Source organism: Schistocerca americana, chromosome 8 (assembly GCF_021461395.2).
Source record: "Schistocerca americana isolate TAMUIC-IGC-003095 chromosome 8, iqSchAmer2.1, whole genome shotgun sequence".
Lineage (NCBI taxonomy): Eukaryota > Metazoa > Arthropoda > Insecta > Orthoptera > Acrididae > Schistocerca > Schistocerca americana.
In genome coordinates this window covers 46,487,252-46,509,022 of record NC_060126.1, presented here as the reverse complement: position 1 = coordinate 46,509,022, position 21,771 = coordinate 46,487,252, and the positions used below count along the sequence as shown (strand labels likewise).

The 21,771-nt window shown below is 41.3% G+C and overlaps 1 protein-coding gene across 5 annotated transcripts in view; it reads left to right on the top strand.

The window, feature by feature from the left end:
• Window positions 1–21,771, top strand: part of LOC124544884 (microspherule protein 1) — a 164,671-nt gene that overhangs the window by 5,092 nt on the left and 137,808 nt on the right. For 4 of the 5 annotated variants that reach the window (XR_006967572.1, XM_047123611.1, XM_047123610.1 and 1 more), the window contains exon 4: window positions 13,265–13,333. The exons of the other annotated variant lie outside the window; for it this stretch is intronic. Coding sequence is in view for 3 of the 4 variants with exons in the window: in XM_047123611.1 (XP_046979567.1) it covers window positions 13,265–13,333 (69 nt within the window). In the remaining variant the exon portion in view is untranslated. The remainder of the gene's footprint in view (window positions 1–13,264; window positions 13,334–21,771) is intronic. 5 annotated transcript variants of the gene reach the window in all.

Genomic DNA, 21,771 nt, shown 5'->3' with positions numbered 1-21,771 from the left:
ATTAATATCTTCAGTGTTAGTAGTTATCTTGTTACAATGAATAAAGTATTGCAGTGACATGCTTTTTCTGAATGGGATTATCTTGTGGAGCAGGGCTTCCCAGACAGTGGTATGCATACCACTGGCGGTATGCAAATATATTTTAGGTAGTTCGCAGTACAAAAACACAAAACACATACTGCGGTAACATAAAATTTTGGCTTATGTTGCTTTATTTGATAGTAGGAAACTGACTGATAAAAGCGGCATTTGTTTAATATTAAAGAAAATGGATTTACAACAGAATGTTTGCTCTGGACTGAAACATAGAGAGGTTTATTGTGCCCCCCCCCCCCCCCCCCCTGTCCCACGCCTCCCTTCATTAGTTGCTGCTGCCTTGGCCTGGAATGATTCATCTTGTTTTGACATTGACAACATTTTGATCAAATCTTGTCGGTGGTTATACAAAAGTTTTCGTTCCACTTTGCAACTGCTGCCAACTTATGTGGTGTACCAATGTGTGGAGGTGCAGTAGCATCAAATGGTTTATTGTTGTGATTGTTGCTTTGTTGGGTGTCACTTTGAATAGTATCGTGATATGAAGAAGCTTGCATCTGGAACCAGAATGCTTTTTACAACGAGCTGATTCTTGACTACTATAATTGTGATGTGAAGTTTAACATCATTGTGTGACTTACGCACCATTGTGTTTAAATTCATGATGAAATGATTTTTAAGCCCAGAAGCTGCTTCTGTCTCCAAGGGTGCAGCTACAAAACCTAAACCAACACCTAACCACAAGTATGATGAAAGCTATTTAACTTGACATTATAGTAAATCCTGTTATATAAACCAGAGATAATGCAATTCGCCTCTGTGTTATGCCTGTGGGTCCGGGTGTTAGCATAGGCCCAAGATACTCCTGTCTGTCGTAAGAGGCGACTAAAAGGAGTCTCCCACTTTTCAGCCCCATAAGTTCAGGTCCCATTTTATGATTTGACCTGCTACTTTCAAATTCTACAGAAGTGTGGGCCATATCGCGAAGGACACCTTCACGTGGTGCGCGAGTTATCCATAGTGCCCTTAGATTCGATCTCCTGAACCTCTTCTCATCGTGGCTTTGCATCTCCATCTGCAATTCAACTATTTGGGCGAGGACACTTTCCGGGGTATGTCATCTTCTTCCGTTGTCTCTGGTCCTCTTTTGCACTCATGACAATATCAGATTTCTCTGCGCCCAATATCCAGCACGGTAGCCAGTTCGTTGTGGTGGTGTCATTATGTACCCATTTGGTGGTAGCCCCCTGACAACACAGGGATCTCACTGCTGATGCCTGAGCTGTAAACCCTCCACATATGCGAAGGAGTAGATGCCTGTCATCGTGGGGCATCTGCACTCCCAACAACGGCCATCGTGCCAGATGGCCTTTGCTATGACTGGGTGGCGCCCGTGGGGAGAGTCCCTGAACAGAGTTGATGGCATCAAGGTAGATGACTCGCAATGAAGCAGACCAGGTCATCTCTTGCTGATGACAGTACAGCGCCAGCGGTCTCTAAGAAGGGCAAAATCGAATACAGTGCTGACAGGTATGACCCAAAATCGTTTCCCTCCCTCACTACGCCATGGGAGGAACGTAGAGCTACAGAAAGAAGAGAGCCATATTCGCCTCTGTATGTAGTCTGTAGCAGAATGGGTGGGGACTCCTTTCTACTTATGAAGCCTCAGTTTTTTGTTGAGCGTCTTGAGAATAAGTTTGGGGAAGTGACAGTGCTGTCCAAGATGAGAAACGGTGCAGTCTTGATTCAGATAGCAACCCCCGCCCAATCCCGGGTGTTACTCGCCTGTGAACAACTGGGTGATATTGCTGTTTCCATCACTCCCCATAAAAGCCTCAATATGGTCCAGAGGATTATTTTCCATCGTGACCTCCTCTTGCAGTCTGATGACAAGCTCTGCGGCAATTTAGAATGGTGGGGTGTTCATTTCATCCGGTGCGTTTACAGGGGATCCAAAGACAACACGGTTGCCACTGGTGCCTTCATCTTGGCCTTTGAAGGTGGTTCTTTGCCTGAAAAGGTCAAGGTGATGGTTTACCGCTGTGACATTAAACCACATGCCCCTCCCCCTATGCGGTGTTTTAAGTGCTGGAAATTTGGCAACATGTCTTCCCGCTACACTATCAGTGCCACATGTCCCGACTGTGGACGTCCACTGCATCCAGATACTCCACGTGCGCCTCCTTCCACTTGCATCGAATGTGGAGAGCACCACTCCTGCTGCTCGCCAGACTGCACAGTACTCCAAAAGGAGTGGAAAATCGTGGAGTAAAAGACCCTGGACCGGTTGACTTACAAAGAGGCTAAGTGTAAATTTGAACAATTGCACCCCATTCCATTGACATCTGCATATGCTGCAGCTACTTAAGCATCGCTGTCACAGAGTGCCAGTACTTCCACACTGTGCCACGACCAGTGGGCCCTCTGGGCCACCAGAATACATCCGCTCCCTGGGTGGTAGGGGGCAAATCATCTTCCATTGCTCCCAAAGCACCTACTTCGGGAGCAATTGCTCCCCCTCCCCCCAAATGCAGGGGCATCACCCCCCCCCCCAACTGGAGAAGCAAGTCTCCTCTGGCTCCTCTCGTGTGGAAGGGGTCCCTTGGAACCCTCTCTTCCAAGATCTCCACTAATGTCACAGCAGACACTCATCAGTGGCCAAAGGAGCCAAAAGATACTGGACAAAGAGCTTCATGGTCTTCCTCCCTACCTGAAGCTACTTCAGAGAAGTCCTCACAGCAATCCCCTAAAGAGAAGTGATAAGGTAAGTAAGCCAAGAAGAAGGCTGCTAAGAAACAGGACCCTACGATGGCCCCAACACCACCACTCCCTACCAATTCTGCATCTCGGGATGAGGTGGAGATCTTAGTGTCCCCTGAGGGCCTAGATCTCACTGATGCCTCATCTGCAATAGGAATGGTAACAAATACTCAGTCGGTGGCAGCAGGTGACTCTAAGACATAACCTGCCTCCTTGCGCGCTTCATGCCTTCCCAGCCTCACGATAATGTCATCCTCCAGTAGAATTGCTGGGTTTTTTTTCCACCACCTGGCTGAGCTATGGCAACTGTTAAGCTTTACACCTGCTTTCTGCATTGCACTCCAGGAAACCTGGTTCCCGGCAATGCGGACCCCTGCCCTCCGTGGCTATAGGGGATATTACAAGAACTGAAGAGAATATAATAGTTTGTCAGGTGGAGTTTGCATCTGTGTTGTGAACTCAGTATGTAGTGAACCTGTGCCCCTTCAAACTTCTCATGAAGCTGTGGCAGTCAGGATAAGGACGACGCAGGAAATAACTCTCTGCAATGTATATCTTCCTCCAGATGGTGCAGTACCCCTGAATGTATTGGCTGCACTGACTGATCAACCCCCTAAACGTTTCCTATTTTTGGGAGATTTTCAACGACCATAACCCCTTATGGAGGGGCACCGTATTTACTGGCCGAGGTAGAGATGTTGGAACTTAACTGTCTCAACTCAACCTCTGTCTCTTAAACACTTGGGCCCCCACTCACTTGTGTGGCTCGTGGTGCTTGCTCGGTCATTGATTTATCACTTTGCAGCCTAGGACTTCTCCCATCTGTCCACTGGAGAGCCCACGATGACTTGTGTGGTAGCGACTACTTCCCATCTTCCTGTCACTCCTCCAGCATCATGCCCACAGACGCCTACCCAGATGGGCTTTAAACGAGGCAGACTGGGAAGCTTTCACCTCTGCTGTCACCATTGAAACTCCCCAACACAGTAACATCGATGTGGTGGTTGAGCACGTAGCCAGGACGATCATTTCTGTGGTGGAAAATGCGATCTCTTGTTCCTTAGGGTGCCCCCAGCAACTGGGGTGCAGATCGCTCTATGCTGCTGCAGCTCTACAGGGCCCTTTTTGAATCCTGCCTCTTGACTATGGGAGTCTAGTTTATGGTTTGGCGGTGCCCTCAGTGTTGCATTTACTCGACCCAGTGCACCACTGTGGCATTTGACTGGCAACAGGAGCTTCTAGGACAAGTCCGGTGAGCAGCATCCTGGTGGAGGCCGGAGTCCCTCCATTGAAGGTTAGACGTGCACTACTGCTCGCCAGTTACGTTGTAAACGTTCGTAGCTCTCCTGACCATCCGAATTACCATCCCCTTTTCCTAACCAAGGTGGTTCATCTCCCACATCGGTGGCCCAGGTCAGAGCTTACGATTGCAGTTCGCGTCCAATCTCTTCTGTCTGAACCGGGGTCCTTCCCTTTACCATTTCTACTCAAGGTCCATTCATGTACACCTTCATTGTGTAAACCTAGACCGAAGCTATGTCTGGAACTTTCACATGGCCCTAAGGACGCAGTTGATCCTGCGGCTCTCCCCCTTCACTTTTTCTCGATTCTTGACACGTCCTGGGGCTCTGAAGTGGTTTACACCGATGGCTCTATGGCTGATGGTCACGTTGGCTTTGCCTATGTTCACAGAGGACATATTGAGCAGCACTCCTTGCCAGATGGCTGCAGATTTCCACTGCAGAGCTGGTGGCCATATCTCGTGCTCTGGAGCACATCCGTTCATGCCCAGGCGAGTTCTTTTGTCTCTGTACTGACTCCTTGAGCAGCCTACACGCTGTCGACCATTGCCACTCTCGCCATCCTTTTGTAGCAACCATCCAGGAGTCCATCTATGCCCTGTAACATCCAGTCATTCAGTGGTGTTTGTCTGGACCTCAGGTCACGTCGGACTCCCAGAAAATGAACTTGCTGACAGGCTGGCCAAACAGGCTACACAGAAACCGCATCTGGAGATCGGCATCCCCGTAACTGATCTGCATTCATTATTATGCCACAAGGTTCTTGGGCTTTGGGAGGCGGAATGACATAACTTTGGTATGCGCAACAAACTGCGTGCCATTACGACTGTTTGGAAGTCCTCCATGCGGGCTTCTCACAGGCACTCTATGGTTCTCTGCCGGCTCCGCGTTAGCCATGTGTGGGTGACCCACAGCTATCTCCTGCACTGTGTAGACACACCTCAGTGTCAGTGCAGTGCCCGGTTGACAGTAGCCTATATTCTGGTACGCTGTCCTACTTTTGCTGCCATGCGACGAAATCTTCAGTTGCTGGACTCATTACCATTAATTGTAGCTGACAACACCTCATCAGCTGCTATAGCTTTACGTTTTATGTGTGAGGGTGGGTTTTATTATTCTATCTAAGTTTTAGCACATATCCTTCGTCCCTCTTGTGTCCTCCACCCTACTGCTTTTATTTTGGAGGTTTTAATGTGTTGCGGAGTGGGCTGGCTTATCCTTTTTATTCTCGTGGTCAGCCAGCCTTGATAATTGCTCCCTTATTTTAATTCCTTCTTCCTGTTTCTTGCATCTCTATCTGGTTTTCCTGCCCTATTTTGTTCATTGTAGTGTTCGTTGCCCTTTTGTCATTCTTGTGGTTTTTTTCCTGTTTCCCTGCTTTGTGCTGTGGGTGTCATTTTTTATTCTTTCTCTTGTGCAATTATCTTAATAGGAACAAGGGACTGATGATCTAGCAATTTTGTCCCTTCCCTCCCTCTTTAAACCAACCAACCCAATGTGTTGTATGCTTAGAGACACTTTCAGATCAAAGCATGAAGCTGTCATTATTAAAATGTCATGAAAGTTCTAAGCCTCTCAGTTGGTAAACATATTGACTTTTTTTAAAGGAAATCTGGATTTTTTAAAAGACTCCAATTGCATGGCAAATTTCATAAACACTGATAGTAACAAGCAAGTTGAAAGAACCTCATATGTGGCTAGTTTTAGATTTGGAAAATAAGGAAAACCTCACGCAGTTGGGTAGTCTCTCTTGCTGCCCTTGGCTAAGAGGTGTGATCCAAATAGTTTTGGCAGCAAAAGCTGCCAAAGAAATAGAAAAAGTTTTGTTATCCAACAGTAAGGGAAACTGAATACGTGTATTCCAATATTGAAGAAATGTTGTTATTACGACTGCAAGAGTGCACTTATTTTGCTCTTCAAATATAATGTAGTACAGATGTTGCAAATATGATGCAGTTACTTGTTTTTGTACATTTTGACCGTCACAAAGATAAGAGTTTGTATGTTCAAACCACTGAAGTCAGATACCACAGCAGTAAACATTTTCAATATGATTGGCCTTTATTTATTTAAAGTAGGTATTCCTCGGCCAATATGTGTTGGTATTTGTAAAGACGGAGTCAAGACCAAGGCCACTTAACAGGGCTGACAGCAAAAATGAAGAAAGTTGCAGTGTTTGTTGAAGCACACATTGTATAATATGCTGAGTAGCATTTGCTTGTAAGTATATGTACGAAGCTTATATTGTTTTGACAGACATTGTAAAGATTGTAAACTTCGTCAATGCAAGGACTCTAAACTCATGGCTGTTACACGCTATTGTGTGAAGATATGGGAGATGAATTTAAAAGTTTGCACCTACAAACTAAAGTAAGATGGTTCTCTTACAGAAAGATTTTAAGCAGAATATTTGAACTGAAGTCAAAAGTTGTATGTTTCTGAGTGACAAAAACATAGATGTTTTACATGTAGAAATATTTGGCTGATGATCAGTGATCATCTATATTGGCCTATTTCGCTAATATCTTTGGCAGGCTTCATATTTTAAATATGGGTGTGCAAGAAGGAGGCACAACAGATTTCATAGCAGAAATCAAAATGTCACCTTTCAAAAGAAAGTTGAGACCTTTTAGTTCACAAGTGCTGAACAATCATTTTTGGAAGACTGTAAGATTTTGTTTGAGACATATTTGCATATTTTAAGGTCCTTCAAAAAATGTGCGAAACGTACAAAGATTACACAAAATATGACAGGATAAGAAATCCATTTTCAGGAAAAGTACCAGAAGAAGTAGGCATGAAAGAAACTTTCGACATGACTAGTGACAGTTTAAAGAAAGGTGCTTTCAAAAGAAAATTCTGCTTTCTTTTTGGATGGAAACAAAAACCAAATGCTTTACTCTTCTCTTTCAAAACAAGCAGTCCTATTTTTGGTGTCGTTTGTTACCACTTACATGTGTGAAAGTGGGTTTTCTGACTTCATGTAAATTAAAAATAAATACAGAAACAGTGTTAGTGCTGGAGGTGGCCTGGGACTGAAGTGAGCTCAATTAAGCCAGACTTTCAAGTTCTGATTAAAGATAAACATCTACATGTTACCAGCTGAGACATCTAGATGTTATCTCATCAGAATCTCAATTTGAAAACTGTATAATTACTGACTCCGAAGTCTGACTTAGTGTAAAAGTTTGGTTTGAACCAGAATGTTTTTGCTGTTTGTTCAGTTTATTGCTCCCTTGCACAAGTGGTTTATATTATTTGTGGTGTAAAAGTTTAATATGTATGTTTTCAATGTTATTCCCCTCATACTGAATATTTGTATAAGAACCAGCTTAATTTAATTTTGTACCATTTGCCACAAGTAAGTACTCCATGTGAGCATGAACAGCTCAGTAAAAAGTTCTTCCACAAAACCTTAGTACTTGTGTGTGTCAGATTTCGAGATGTTTACCACATATAGCAGATTATTGAAATGACGCAAAAACCGTATGTGTTATCTGCACTGAGCAGAATCGCAAAAATTATTACTCCCATGCCATTCTTCACGCTTGCAGCAATCACCACTCAACCTTTTTGCATCCACCCTTCCTCTCCTCCAGACCCTAGGGTTCGTTATAAAGTGAATAAGCTATAATGGTACACTCCAGTTTTTAAAAAATGTCATATGGTACATAGTGGCAAAAAGTCTGGGGACCCCTTTTCTGGAGGATTACCAAAGTCAGTCAGTGGAATTAGTAACTATCATGGAGCCAACAACGCAAAAAAGAACTTCACAAGCACAAATTAAATAATTTTTACAAAGTAAAGTAGCAAAACTAGAATAACCCAATGAAGACTTTAAAGAAAATGGTGAAGGTGTTAAAAGTACAGGAAAATAGTTCTACTTGCACTTCTTGTTGTCAGTCTGATGTAGAGTGTTCAGAGAGTAGGTATGCGTAAATGTTTCTTCATTAACAGTACCACCTGAAAAAGTGACACAGTTTCATTTTTTTGACAAAAGTAGGTTATGCGACACTGACTGGTTTGAAATATTAAATAATATATGGGTAATTATGCTGAGAAAGAAAGCCTTTGAAATGGACTGTCATATAACATGCAGTCTTCAGGCGCTAAGCAGTTTATATCAACCTCAATAATCATCACAATTTTTCTATTCAGTGCCCTTGTTTCCATTTATTTGTATCAGAATTTTCAGTTGTGTTTCAATTCTAAATGTTGAAACAGTTTATGACAGTTCAGCTGCTAATATTTTGAGATCTGACCTGAATGAACATCTTGTACTTGAACAGAACTGATACTTCCCTCCCGAGAAGAAACAATTATTTATGCCTCTGATAGCCCATATGGCAAAAGACAAGCCCTGATTGTTAAATCACACTTGGCATGGTTGCTTCATGACTCTACCACAACCATTCATGTAATGTGATTCTGTAAGTGTCTCCAACCTTCTTTTAACACTTGATATCAATCAGCTCTGTAGATGACTCAGTTGAAAGCTAGTAACAGTACAGTTGTAAAAGCTCTTCTTTTGTTATACAAAATACAGGGTGATTCAAAAAGAATACCACAACTTTAAAAATGTGTATTTAATGAAAGAAACATAATATAACCTTCTGTTATACATAATTACAAAGAGTATTTAAAAAGGTTTTTTTTTCCACTCAAAAACAAGTTCAGAGATGTTCAATACGGCCCCCTCCAGACACACGAGCAATATCAACCCGATACTCCAACTCGTTCCACACTCTCTGTAGCATATCAGGCATAACAGTTTGGATAGCTGCTGTTATTTCTCGTTTCAAATCATCAATGGTGGCTGGGAGAGGTGGCCGAAACACCATATCCTTAACATACCCCCATAAGAAAAAATCGCAGGGGGTAAGATCAGGGCTTCTTGGGAGGCCAGTGATGAGGTGCTCTGTCACGGGCTGCCTGGCAGCCGATCCATCGCCTCGGGTAGTTGACGTTCAGGTAGTTACGGACAGATTAAGTGCCAATGTGGTGGCGCTCCATCCTGCTGAAATATGAATTGTTGTGCTTCTTGTTCGAGCTGAGGGAACAGCCAATTCTCTAACATCTCCAGATACTGTAGTCCAGTTACAGTAGCACCTTCGAAGAAAAAGGGACCAAAATCTTTATTGGCTGAAATGGCGAACAAATGTACAACTAAATGAAATTTTATAGCTCCCTTAATTCGCCGACAGATAGTGCTTAGCTCTGCCTTTTGTTGTTGCAGAGTTTTAAATTCCTAAAGTTGTGGTATTCTTTTTGAATCTCCCTGTATAAGTGAAGAGTTTATTTGAAGAACAACCTTTGGCAGTTCTTTTTTTTTTTTTTTTTTTGCTGTTGTTGTGATTTTTGCACGTTCTGGTAGCCTTGTCAGAAAACCATTATTTTTCATTTGCTCAAATACAGCTGAAACAATGCTTGCCTATGAAATAGCAGCTCAAAAGTAGGGTGGATTTAGAAAACCAGCCATTGTGCAGAAACGTTTATCACAAAAACATCTGTCATCTCACAGCACTTACTTTTGTTATAAGATGCAACTTCAGTGTTTATTGTCATCTTCCTAGTAATTATTTATTGTGTATTGTACAGCAATTTGTTGGCTACATGAAGTCTGTGTTTCGGATGTGGCGTTGAATTCCATTGATGATGATCAGTGGTTAAAAGCTTAGGAAGTCAATGAAAAAAGAATGTGACCAGGATGAAATCAGATGCCCAAGATCAATAGTATCTTTTTCATTTTTGATGAGTGAGTCCTTGCACTTTGACACACCGAATGTCTCAAGAGAGGTAGAAGAGGGACCAATATTGGAAATTGTAGCATTCAACAGCAATAGTGGAGAACTTTTATATGTGGTGTTCTGTTCACTTTCAATGTAATTTGCCACTCTTCTGTCAAATTTTAGTGTACTTTGAGGGTAATAATGCGTAATTAGAGAAACTGTGTAGTTTTTTCATATTCGAAAGTTGATTTTATGAAGAGAGTGAGGAGGAGGGAAATGACCCTCATCAATGAAACTTGTTTTTAGACAAGTGCTTGTTGTTGGACAGCTATCTTACACAAATATCATAGGAATGTTTAAAGTAGCAACCTAAAAATATAACTGAAAAGATTATGTCAAACATAGAAAAACGCTCGACCAGAGAGACGCATTAAAGCTTCATCATAGTGGAGAGGGTCATTTGGATAATAGTGATGTGTCACATCAGCTGCTTTAAGAGTGTTGAAATAACATTAAAACACAGACAAAATTTGAGTAGAATGTATGTGTAATTGATGTTACAGTATATGTTGTAGCAATGAAATAACAGAAATTTCAAGGAGAGGAGACAGAGTGCATGACCAGTGTAAGTGGACTTAACATGTTTGTAGTCTAAGTAGCACCAGACATTCATAGTCTAAAACTGAAGAAAAAAAAAAAAAGGTTTGGATAACCTAACTACATTCAACAGTAACAAACCCAACACCATAAGTTCTCAGATTCACTAATATGCATATTTATTTTCCTTCAGCACATGTTGAGTGATGGCTAGTCGAACAATTTATTGAAAACAATGTCATTAACCAATCAAGTACACTATCCTTATATCTTGATGTCAGAAACAAACATCACACACATTGGCAGCTCATATAATTAGTTCTTTACTGTTGTCTTTGCTGAATTTCCATTGTTAATGACAGTGAGCATTCAAAATGTAGTTCATCACAATTGACAACATATTTGTAGTTTATGCACAGACAGTATGTATCACAAATAAATCATACAAATTATTCCAAGGTACTGTTGCATAGATTCCCGAGCCAGTACTATTTACCTACATACACGTTACTCGTATTAATATGGCCTGCCGACTGTAATACAATACAGTACATAATGAATATAATAGAGGGAAACATTCCACGTGGGAAAAATATATCTAAAAACAAAGGTGATGTGACTTACCAAACAAAAGCGCTGGCAGGTTGCTAGACACACAAACAAACACACAAAATTCTAGTTTTCGCAACCAACGGTTGCTTCATCAGGAAAGAGGGAAGGAGAGGGAAAGACGAAAGGATGTGGGTTTTAAGGGAGAGGGTAAGGAGTCATTCCAATCCCGGGAGCGGAAAGACTTACCCAAGGGGGAAAAAAGGACAGGTATACACTCGTGCACACACACACACATATCCATCCGTACATACACAGACACAAGCACACATTTGTAAAGGCAAAGAGTTTGGGCAGAGATGTCAGTCGAGGCGGAAGTACAGAGGCAAAGATGTTGTTGAAAGACAGGTGAGGTATGAGCGGCGGAAACTTGAAATTAGCGGAGGTTGAGGCCTGGCGGATAACGAGAAGAGAGGATATACTGAAGGGCAAGTTCCCATCTCCGGAGTTCTGACAGGTTGGTGTTAGTGGAAAGTATCCAGATAACCCGGAGGGTGTAACACTGTGCCAAGATGTGCTGGCCGTGCACCAAGGCATGTTTAGCCATAGGGTGATCCTCATTACCAACAAACACTGTCTGCCTGTGTCCATTCATGTGAATGGACAGTTTGTTGCTGGTCATTCCCACATAGAAAGCTTCACAGTGTAGGCAGGTCAGTTGGTAAATCACGTGGGTGCTTTCACACGCACGAACTTTAATTTAAATGTAGAGAGTGCTTACTTGGCACTGACTCACTTATAATACTGTGTCTACATGATGTCATTGTGGAAAACGACTTACAGATTTTAGCCTATTCTTTTCTGGGTGCAAAGTTGCAGAAATAAATGTCTGAATTGCTACAAGGTGTTCCACAATGATTGCCACACCCAGACTGAGTATTTTTGGGAGGGATGATAATATTCATAGACTGACATACTGATTCTTTCGTGATCTCAGTACATACGTATTAGTTTATATGGCTCCAGGCTGGAAATTTAATGATGTCATGACCTATAAGTTCCAACAACAATTTACTTTAACAAAAGGATACCTGATTAGAAAAACGTAAAAGTTCATTGTACTGTTTGGCTAGCACACTGTACATCTCTGTGGTGGATTACCTGTTTACATGTAAAGTTGCAGTGTTCAAAATTTGTTAATTTGTGTAAATTCTTTATTAGAGGCTTATTTGAATAATGTAGAGTATTATATGGTTCAGAAAAATTAGGGCAACGAAAGTGCAGTGTCAAATATTGCAACATAACAGCTCAAATGTCAAAAGTATTTTTGGGTGAAGTCAGTCTGTAATTACTAATATGTTTAAAGTTCATTAGCTTTTGGTAAACAGAAACAGGCTATTAAAAAGAATCAAATCAGGGTTATCTAACGAGTAGTGTCAATCCTCTCAAACTTACTGATGAGGTCACTCCAATACTGAACATTGTAACAATTCAGTTAACAATTTCTCTTCATTAACGTTGTTCCAAAGGTAACTAAATATCACCAGTATAACCAACTGACAGTAAATTACTACATGAACAATAAAATTATGTAAAACATTGTATGAACATTATTTTTGTGTTTTTGAGTACACACTGCCTACTCACTAGTGTGCATAAATAGTTTCAAGCAAGACAAGGAAAAAATTAGTAATTTAAGAGGAGTAGACTAACAGCAGGTGGATTAACTTCATGTTGTTATGTTTCACCAGTACTTACCTTTAAGGAGGCGAAATTCCAGTACTGTTAATACACATATTAAAGCAGAAAAACCATCTGTTCCTTGCTAGAGCTTCTTCTCGTACAAGATGGATTTCTTTTATCCTGGTGTCAACTGATGTGTCCTTCCTCCCCAACCTTTGGAAACCTCTCCTCTCTTTCCTCAATGAAGGAATAATGAGTGTTATGAAAACCTACTTACCGTGTAGAGGAGATGGAGTCACAGACAGACGTAACAAAAAGACTGCTATGCATTTGAGCTTTTGACCAAAAGACCTTCTTCTAAAGTAGAAAAAACACACTCGTTCACACAAGCACAGCTGTCACACATATGAGGATTATCTCTGGCTGCTGATATTGAATTTTACTGTCAGCATCAGAAAGCACTGAGTAAATGTATTCAGAAGTGAGTGTTAACATTCCCAGGTCTTCAAACAGGCTTCTTCAAGATATACCACTGTCTGCTTTAGATAGTATTCTTTCTGCTTCCTTCTGCTGACATATACTTATTACTGTCTTTTGACTGATTTACAGACTACTGCATGAAGGATGTAGAAATAGGCACCCCTGGCATACAGAAGCAACTGAAAGAGTTTAAAACAAGTAAGTCACTGGTCCAGATGGAATCCCAATTCAGTTTTATAGATAGTATGCTGTGGCATTGACCTCTTACTAAGCTTACATTTATCGCAAATCTCTCACTTTGCACAAAGCCCCTAGTACTGGAAAGAATTGCAGATGGCTTCTATATGTAAGAAAGAACAGGCCAACATAGTTGCACACCAGTATTCTTAACATCAGTCTACTGCAGAATACTTGAACACATATTGAGTTTGAATACAGTGAATTTTCATGAGACAGAAAAGCTTCTGTCCACAAATTGGCACAGATTTTGAAAGCATCACTCGTGCATAACTCTATTTGCCCTTTTCTCACACGATACCCTACAAACTGTGGATGGAGGACAGTAGCCTCAATCCATATTCCTAGATTTCTGAGGAGCATTTGACACAGTGCCCCACTGCAGACTGTTGATGAAGGTCCGAGCATACAGAATAGGTTCCCAGATATACGAGTGGCTCGAAGACTTTAAGTGTAGTATTGTTTGTAAAAAGTGAAACACTCAGAGGAAGTGGTCCGCAGCACGCCACAATTAGAGGATGTGTAGAACAGCAGAACTATAGTAAGTGGTATAAATGACAGAGAGATGGTGTGGAAGACGGCCCAGCTGTCCCCTCTTTTGTGTGACTGGACGGGGCAATGCCAAGCGATACTCAATTGGTGCAGAGCCGTCATATGAAGTGGAGACGTTAGCAAAGTGCTACTACGTTTGACTGACATCACAGGGTCAAATAGAAGCACGCAAGTGTGTTCAAACGGGGCAGAATGATCGGTCTGCGGGAAGCGAGTCTGTCATTATGTGACATTGCAGTTTGTACAGGCTGTGCTGCTTCAACAGTAAGATATACGTGGAAGCACTGGAGAGGAGAGAGCTGTACACAGCGTTAACAGGCTATTGGGCCACAGCATTAGGTGACCACCATCTTGTGCACTAGGCTGTAATGGACAGAACAGCTTCGTCCACAGTGTCAGTGCAATGGTGGAGCATGGCAACAGGTGTGGCCATGTCTGTGTTAATATTCGGAGGCGGTCTTCTGCATGCTGGACTGGTGGCATGCATGCCATTGCATTGCCTATAACACTTGATCTTACTTCCTATGTTTGAGAGTAATCTGAACAATTACCACTACATCAGGGAGGTCTTACAGCCTGAGCCACTGCCCTCCTGCAGGCCGTTCCACATACTATATTTCAGCAGGACGATGTCCAGCCACATGTGGAGAAGAATGTGCAAGCCACTGCTTCCCTGGCCAACTCATTCGCCTGACATGTTACCCCTCGAACATGTCAGATATGTTCGGTTGGCAGCTTGTTCGTTCAGGTCCTCCTGCAGACACAGTTGATGCTTTTTGGATGCGCCTACAAACCACATGGCAGAGTATTGTCCAGCAGCAGATTCAGGTGCTATTTGATTCCATGCCGCAACATCTAGCAGCCATAATTGAAGCATTTGGTGGTGTTGTGTACAGGCCTGATAATTTGTATAGTGTCATGACCCTAATCGGTGGAATAAATTTCATTGTGATCACATTTCTCGGTTTTGGTGTTTCACTTTTTCAAAACAGAGTGTACGACAACTCAGCCCTTTAGAGTGAGTGTTCATCACAGAAGGATGTCATCAGGAGTGCCCCAGGGAAGTGAGATAGAACCTCTCTTATTCTCTATATATGTAAATGATCTGACTGACAGTGAACTGCTGTTTGCTGATGCTGTGGTGTACGGTAAGGTGTCATTGTGTGACTATAGGAGGATACAAGGTGACTGGAACAGAATTTCTAGTTGATGTGATGAATGGCAGGTTACTCTAAATATAGAACAATGTATGTGGATGAATAGGAAAAACAGTCACCGTAACATTCAAATACAGGGTCATTCCGTGTGAAATCTACAATTGAAAATATGATTTTTCAGTGTGACCCTCTTGGATTTATTTGAAATGAAATATGCATGTATTCATAAATAGTAACACAAAACAACTGTTTCACCTTTTTCTGATGAAAGATTTCTGAGTAATGGTTGCTATATTAAAAAAAAAAAAAATAAAAAATAAAAAAAAAAAAAAAAAAAAATTGACTTTTGGAACAACATTAATTAGTTTCTGACTTGCACAACAATATTAATTTGTTCACAACTTTTGTTCTAATTATGGTAGAACAATGAAATTGAGTTCATTTAAAAGCTATTTTAAAGGACTTTCATATGACATGAGACATAATTAATTGAAAATATACATTTTCTTATAAAAACATCATCATCAAATTTGCTGATTTTTGAAAAACTGTATTTTTAAAATAAAAAAAAAAAATGTGAAAAATATTGCTTTCCTCTATATTTTCTGAAAGTTTCAACTTGCGTTGAGCATGGGATCACTATCAAATGTAATTTTATGTTTACAATGGTGCTGTAATAAATGTTCAAAAATTAATTTATTTTTAGTATTACACCTACTTCTCATCAGCTGTGTGTTATTGTATAGCTAAATGTGGGGAATAAAATAGCTTATAATATATACTTAAAAATATTTACCTTATTAGTGTTGAATTAAAAAATACAAGAAGTTGAAGTTGCAAACCTTAAATGGAAAAAAATGAAAAATACATCAAATACCAGAGATAGGCCTAAAATCCAGTAGTTATTAGTTCTTGTTACATATTCATGTCACCATTTCTGCATGAGATAATGTATATGGTTGCTGTGTAGTAGGTTGATAATTCACAGTGACCTTTACAGATTGCCACTTACAGAAAGAATGTCTGCATGACTGGGGAATGCGAAAGATGTTGATGGTCCATATGCATATAAGAAGCTAACTGTGAGTTCTCCTGTTTCTAACCCCCCCCCCCCCCCCCCTTCCCAAGGCAACCACCAGTGACCGTTATATTCACAAACAATATATCCTTTGATGTCATCAAACAATATTGGATCACTATCAACAGCCATCACCAGTTCAAGTTTGCTTTCATTAGAATCCAAATATACTTTTTTTGTTATTTTGTTCTTGCTTGGGTGAATAAAAGTATGAAATTTCTGTCTCTGTACAATTGTGCAGCATTTCTTGAACCTCTCTGTAAGTTTAAATTCTTCATTTACATGGTATTTTATAGCAGCATACTTGAATTTGATCCCATGTACATTATCATTGGCAATCTCATAAAGTTGTTCAGGTGTCATGATTATGTGTGGGCGTTGGAGACTTGCTTGGGTAGCCAATCACTCAACTGTTCAACCAACACAATTGCCATATCCTTTACAATGAGAGGTGGCTAAAAAAGGCCACTGGGCTTCAGTATGGAAATAATCTTTGTGACAGCACTGTTCAATGAAGTTATTTTTGTTTTTGTACTGAGCTGCCAATCCATCAGAGAAGCAATATATTTTGCTTGGTTTATCAAATTTCCTGGTCAGAAGGTACAGACACTTAGCAACAGTATCATGTGTGAGGCAATCTGGTGTGTTGACAAGACCTGTGTGCTGAAGTTTGTAACCATCATTGTAGTAAGCTATGAAGGGATGGATTGTTGCTTGTGTGTTGGTCCAATGATATGCTTGATCTGCATTGTGTACAAAACAGGTGTAATGCTTAGCAAAATTATAAATCACCAGGGACTTGCCCCCTCTAAGCTCATTTGTCAATCATCTTTGGAAGCTTGATTATTAATTGACCACAAAGGAGTGTCGAATTTGTTTTGTGTGTGAGGGGGGGAGGGGGGGGGTGCGAGAGAGAGACAGACAGAGACAGAGAGAGAGAGAATAAATAAAGGATTTTTGTGACAGTGTGACAGTTCCTAGAGATGTATGGTTAGCAGAGACCCATTGTTTGCAAGTTACTGGCCTTGGACAGAATTGACATTCACCATAGTGGCAACAAGCTAATGATGCAATGCAGTCTCTGTAGGTTTTTATTGGAGCATTATCATTCATTGTCAGCTGTGGAATGTTACACCCAGTCAGCATAAGTTTGAAGTTTTGGTATGAGTAGCACACATGCACTATATATACCACTGCTTCCAGCTAAAATACAACTTTTGAGACACAGCTCGTCAAATGTTGAAGATCCAGTGTGGGGCCATGGATAGTTGTCTTTGAAGTGTGCATAAATTTCTTTCAAATTAGTTGAAACTAATCATTTTGGCACATGGATTTTATCTCAATCAACTCTTATTAGTCCAAAATATTCTTTTTCCAGACATTGACTTCCTTATCTCATCAGAATAATAAAAGCATTTTTTTTTACAAAATCAGCAGTCTCTGATTCAGAGTCTTGCCAGGTTTTAAATTGGAAGAAGACAAAATATCCTTGACTTTCACCAGTTCTTTAAATTTTCTAGTTATGTAGTGTGTTATGTTACATTCCTCGTGAAGCTCCTTAACACTCCAGCTTTTAGCAAAAATGATGAGAATTTCCATTTATTTACTTAGAGATGTGCAAGTATTAAATTTCTTTTTGTGTTGAATAATTATCTCTGATTCTGAATGATAATATCTATCTTATTCATGAGAAGGAAGCAACAATATTTTTGTGTGGATTGCTGAAATTATGTATGTTAGTTCATTTTTAGGATATGTTGCCTCACATAACTTTTTTTTTCTTAACGGGAAATTCACCAACAGGCTGCAAAGAAGCGTTCAAAGTTTTTAGGGCTGCAGAACTTACAGCAATGTCTTCTTCATCACTACTACTTAACATATTTTTGCTGTTTTGTTAGACCTCAGAATGCAGTAGATAGTTTTCTGTACTAGACATATGTAGAAACTTCCATGTAACTTTTTTCTGGCACTTGTCACATGTTTTATGATTTAATGTTAGTGCAGTAATGTTGTACAAACACAATATAAGAATTCCCATCAATCAAACCTTATTCCATTCCACATGAAGGTTTACACTGGTACAGTAACTGTTAACCACTAAAGCACAGTCTAACAGGGAGTGTACAAGCATCAGATAAACATTAGTCTTGCTGAGGGCCCGGGGCGCTGGCTTTTATGAGGCTGTTTTGCACATGGCACAGCACTTGCTGTGCCATCTGTGCAGGTGCGACGTGACCTCTTTAGGCTGGCAGTGGAGTTCTGTGCCTTTTGATTACAATAGACCTATACCGGTGATAAAGGAGCCATATCTGTGTTCACATACGGGCAGGCTCTCAGCAAAGGAGGCAGTGGAGAAGACAGCTGTGCTGGGCCTGGCAGCAGGAGCTGTGGAGATGGAAGCAGCCTGGTGCTCACTACTCTGCCCGGTTGCAGTAGCACCCAGAATGAAGATGGTGCAGGAGCTGGAGGGATTGGGGACAATGCCACAGAAACCCTCACAGGTAGTGGAGGTGGTAGTGGGGACAGGGGCTGTCCAGTGCGTGGGCAGTCACACGTGGGTGGAGCTAGTTGTACTGTCATGACCACAAACCATCAGAGCCATTAGAGGTATGTACAGTGCAGAGTTGGTGGCTCGGCAGTAACGGATGACCAACGGTATCCACTTGTAGTGCTGGCAAAAACCTAGGGCCCAGGTGGCAGAGCTCGGCTGGAATTGCCGTGATGCATGCGCCGGTGGGTAGTGAGGTGCCAGCCGAAGCAGTGTATGGGGCTGGCAGCTGTGCAGCAGCTCTGCCGGGCTACAGTTGTCGATGGGAGTGAACCTGTATGAACTTGAGAACCTAATGATGGGTTCCTTGGGAGAAGATTGTGTGATATATTTTTTCATCTGGGTTTTGAATGTATGGACCAGCCATTGGACTAGGAATGAAAGGGAGGGGCCATTAATTCCAGATGCCACTCTTTGTATAAAAATCTTCAAAGTCTTGAGAGACAAACTGTAGGCCATTGTCAGCCACAAGCATGTATGCAACCCTTCTCAGAGAAAAATCTTTGAGAGAGTCGTGACTCTACTGACCTCGGATGTGTATGGGCAACAGACCACATAAGTAAATTTTGAGAAAGCGTTAACTACCACAAGACAAAAGGAGCTAAGGAATGAACCTCCAAAATCAACATGAATACATTTCCAGGGGACAGGGGGGATGGCCACAAGGAAAGGAAGGCCCATGTTGCCACTTGATGGGCAAAGGTCTCCTGTCAGGAAGTCACAACACATTTAATATTGTTATTGATATCTGGCCAAAACACGTGGCTGTAGAACAGCAATTTTGTATGAGAAACACCCAACTGTCCAGGTGAAGGAGGCACATGATTTACCACCACAATATGGATGGGATCAGAACCATGGATGCCAACTCTTCAGTAGCCGGCAGTAACACGCCATCAAGAACTGAGAGGTGGTGGTAGAGAGCATAATAATCATGCAAAGGATCCAATGCTCAGCACAGTGATTAGTCCAGCTGGCCGTGATGGACAAATTGAACAACCTGACTTAAGACAGGATTGGTCAAGACAGCTGCCGAAACCCAAGAACTTGTAATGGGAAAACTGATAATGGACTTCAACATGTAAATGGAAACACAATAGTTCCTCCTGATCAAAAGCTGGATCAGGGACAGTCGGCAGTCGAGAAAGAAGTTCTGGATTAACATTTTGAGCTGTGGTTCAGAAATAAATCTCATAGTTATAGTATGACAACAACAGATCCCAGAGTTGCAGGCAACGGGCCGCTTTGTCTGGTAAAGATGCCAACGGACTGAAAAGAGAAACCAGAAGTTCATGATCAGTAATCAGATGAAACATAGAACTGTACAGGAAAATGTGAAATTGTCTTAGAGCATACATAATAGCATTGGCTTCTTTTTCTATCTGCTAGTAGCTCTATTGTGTCCGATTCAGAGTTCTGTAACCACTGCAATAGGGCATTCAGAAATGTCCACATATTTGCGTATGAGAACAACCCAGAGCCCATACTGGCAGATGTCTGTGTCCAAAACCAGATGTTGGACTGGTTGGAAGGTAACCAGGCTAGGTGATGAGTGTAATTTTGACTTTAATAGGGTAAAAAGCATGCTCACAGGCAGATGACCGGTGAAAAGGAACGTCTTTGTGCAAGAGAACATGAAGTGGCTGGGACATTGTGGCTGCAGCTGGAATAAATTTATAGCAGTATGCAATCTTTTCAAGCAATGCTTGCAACTCTTTGACATTGGTAGGATGCAACAAAGCTGTAATGGCCTCGAGATGATGACATAAAGGTTTGATGTCAGCATGTGAGACTTCAGCACTGGGACACATGATAGATGGCTGAAAAATTATGGTTTGTCCAAGTTACAATTCAAACTGGTAGCCTTTAGCACTGTGAACAACTCACAAAAGTTCGGAAAGTGTTCATCTGTTGAGGAACCTGAGACTACATTATCATCTAGGTAGTTAACACACCCCATCACGGGGGCTGTGAGTTGCTCCAAAAATCATTGGAAAAATGGAGGGACGCTAGCCACACCGAATGGCAGGTGCTGGTATAGTTGTAACACAGAGGGGGTATTCACTGCAAGGATACATTTGGATACCGTGCTAAGAGTTCGTTCTGATGGGGTTAGGGATAGGTGACAGTAACAGAAGGTGAATTTGTAGACTTCTTAAAATTTCCACGGGGCTGAACATTGCCATTAGGTGTGACAACAATTACTAGTGGAATAGTCTATTCACTAGAGGAAACAGATGTGATAACATCCAAAGATGTAAGTCGATCTAGTTTCAATTTGTACAGAAAGCAGATGGCAGTTAGAAGATTCGAGGGACATGAAAGGGAAGCAGAGGTTGGGAAGGGAGTGAGACAGGGTTGTAGCCTTTCCCCGATGCTATTCAATCTGTATATTGAGCAAGCAGTAAAGGAAACAAAAGAAAAGTTCGGACTCGGTATTAAAATCCATGGAGAAGAAATAAAAACTTTGAGGTTTGCCGATGACATTGTAATTCTGTCAGAAACATCAAAGGACTTGGAAGAGCAGTTGAATGGAATGGACAGTGTCTTGAAAGGAGGGTGTAAGATGAACATCAACAAAAGCAAAACAAGGATAATGGAATGTAGTCGAATTAAGTCAGGTGATTCTGAGGGAATTGTATTAGGAAATGAGACACTTAAAGTAGTAAAGGAGTTGACATTTGGGGAGCAAAATAACTGATGATGGTTGAAGTAGAGAAGATATAAAATGTAGACTGGCAATGGCAAGGAAAGCGTTTCTGAAGAAGAGAAATTTGTTAACATCGAGTATAGATTTAAGTGTCAGGAAATCGTTTCTGAAAGTATTTGTATGGAGTGTAGCCATGTATGAAATGGAAACGTGGACGATAAATAGTTTAGACAAGAAGAGAATAGAAGCTTTCGAAATGTGGTGCTACAGAAGAATGCTGAAGATTGGATGGGTAGATCACATAACTAATGAGGAGGTATTGAATAGAATTGGGGAGAAGAGGAGTTTGTGGCACAACTTGACCAGAAGAAGGGATCGGTTGGTAGGACATGTTCTGAGGCATCAAGGGATTAC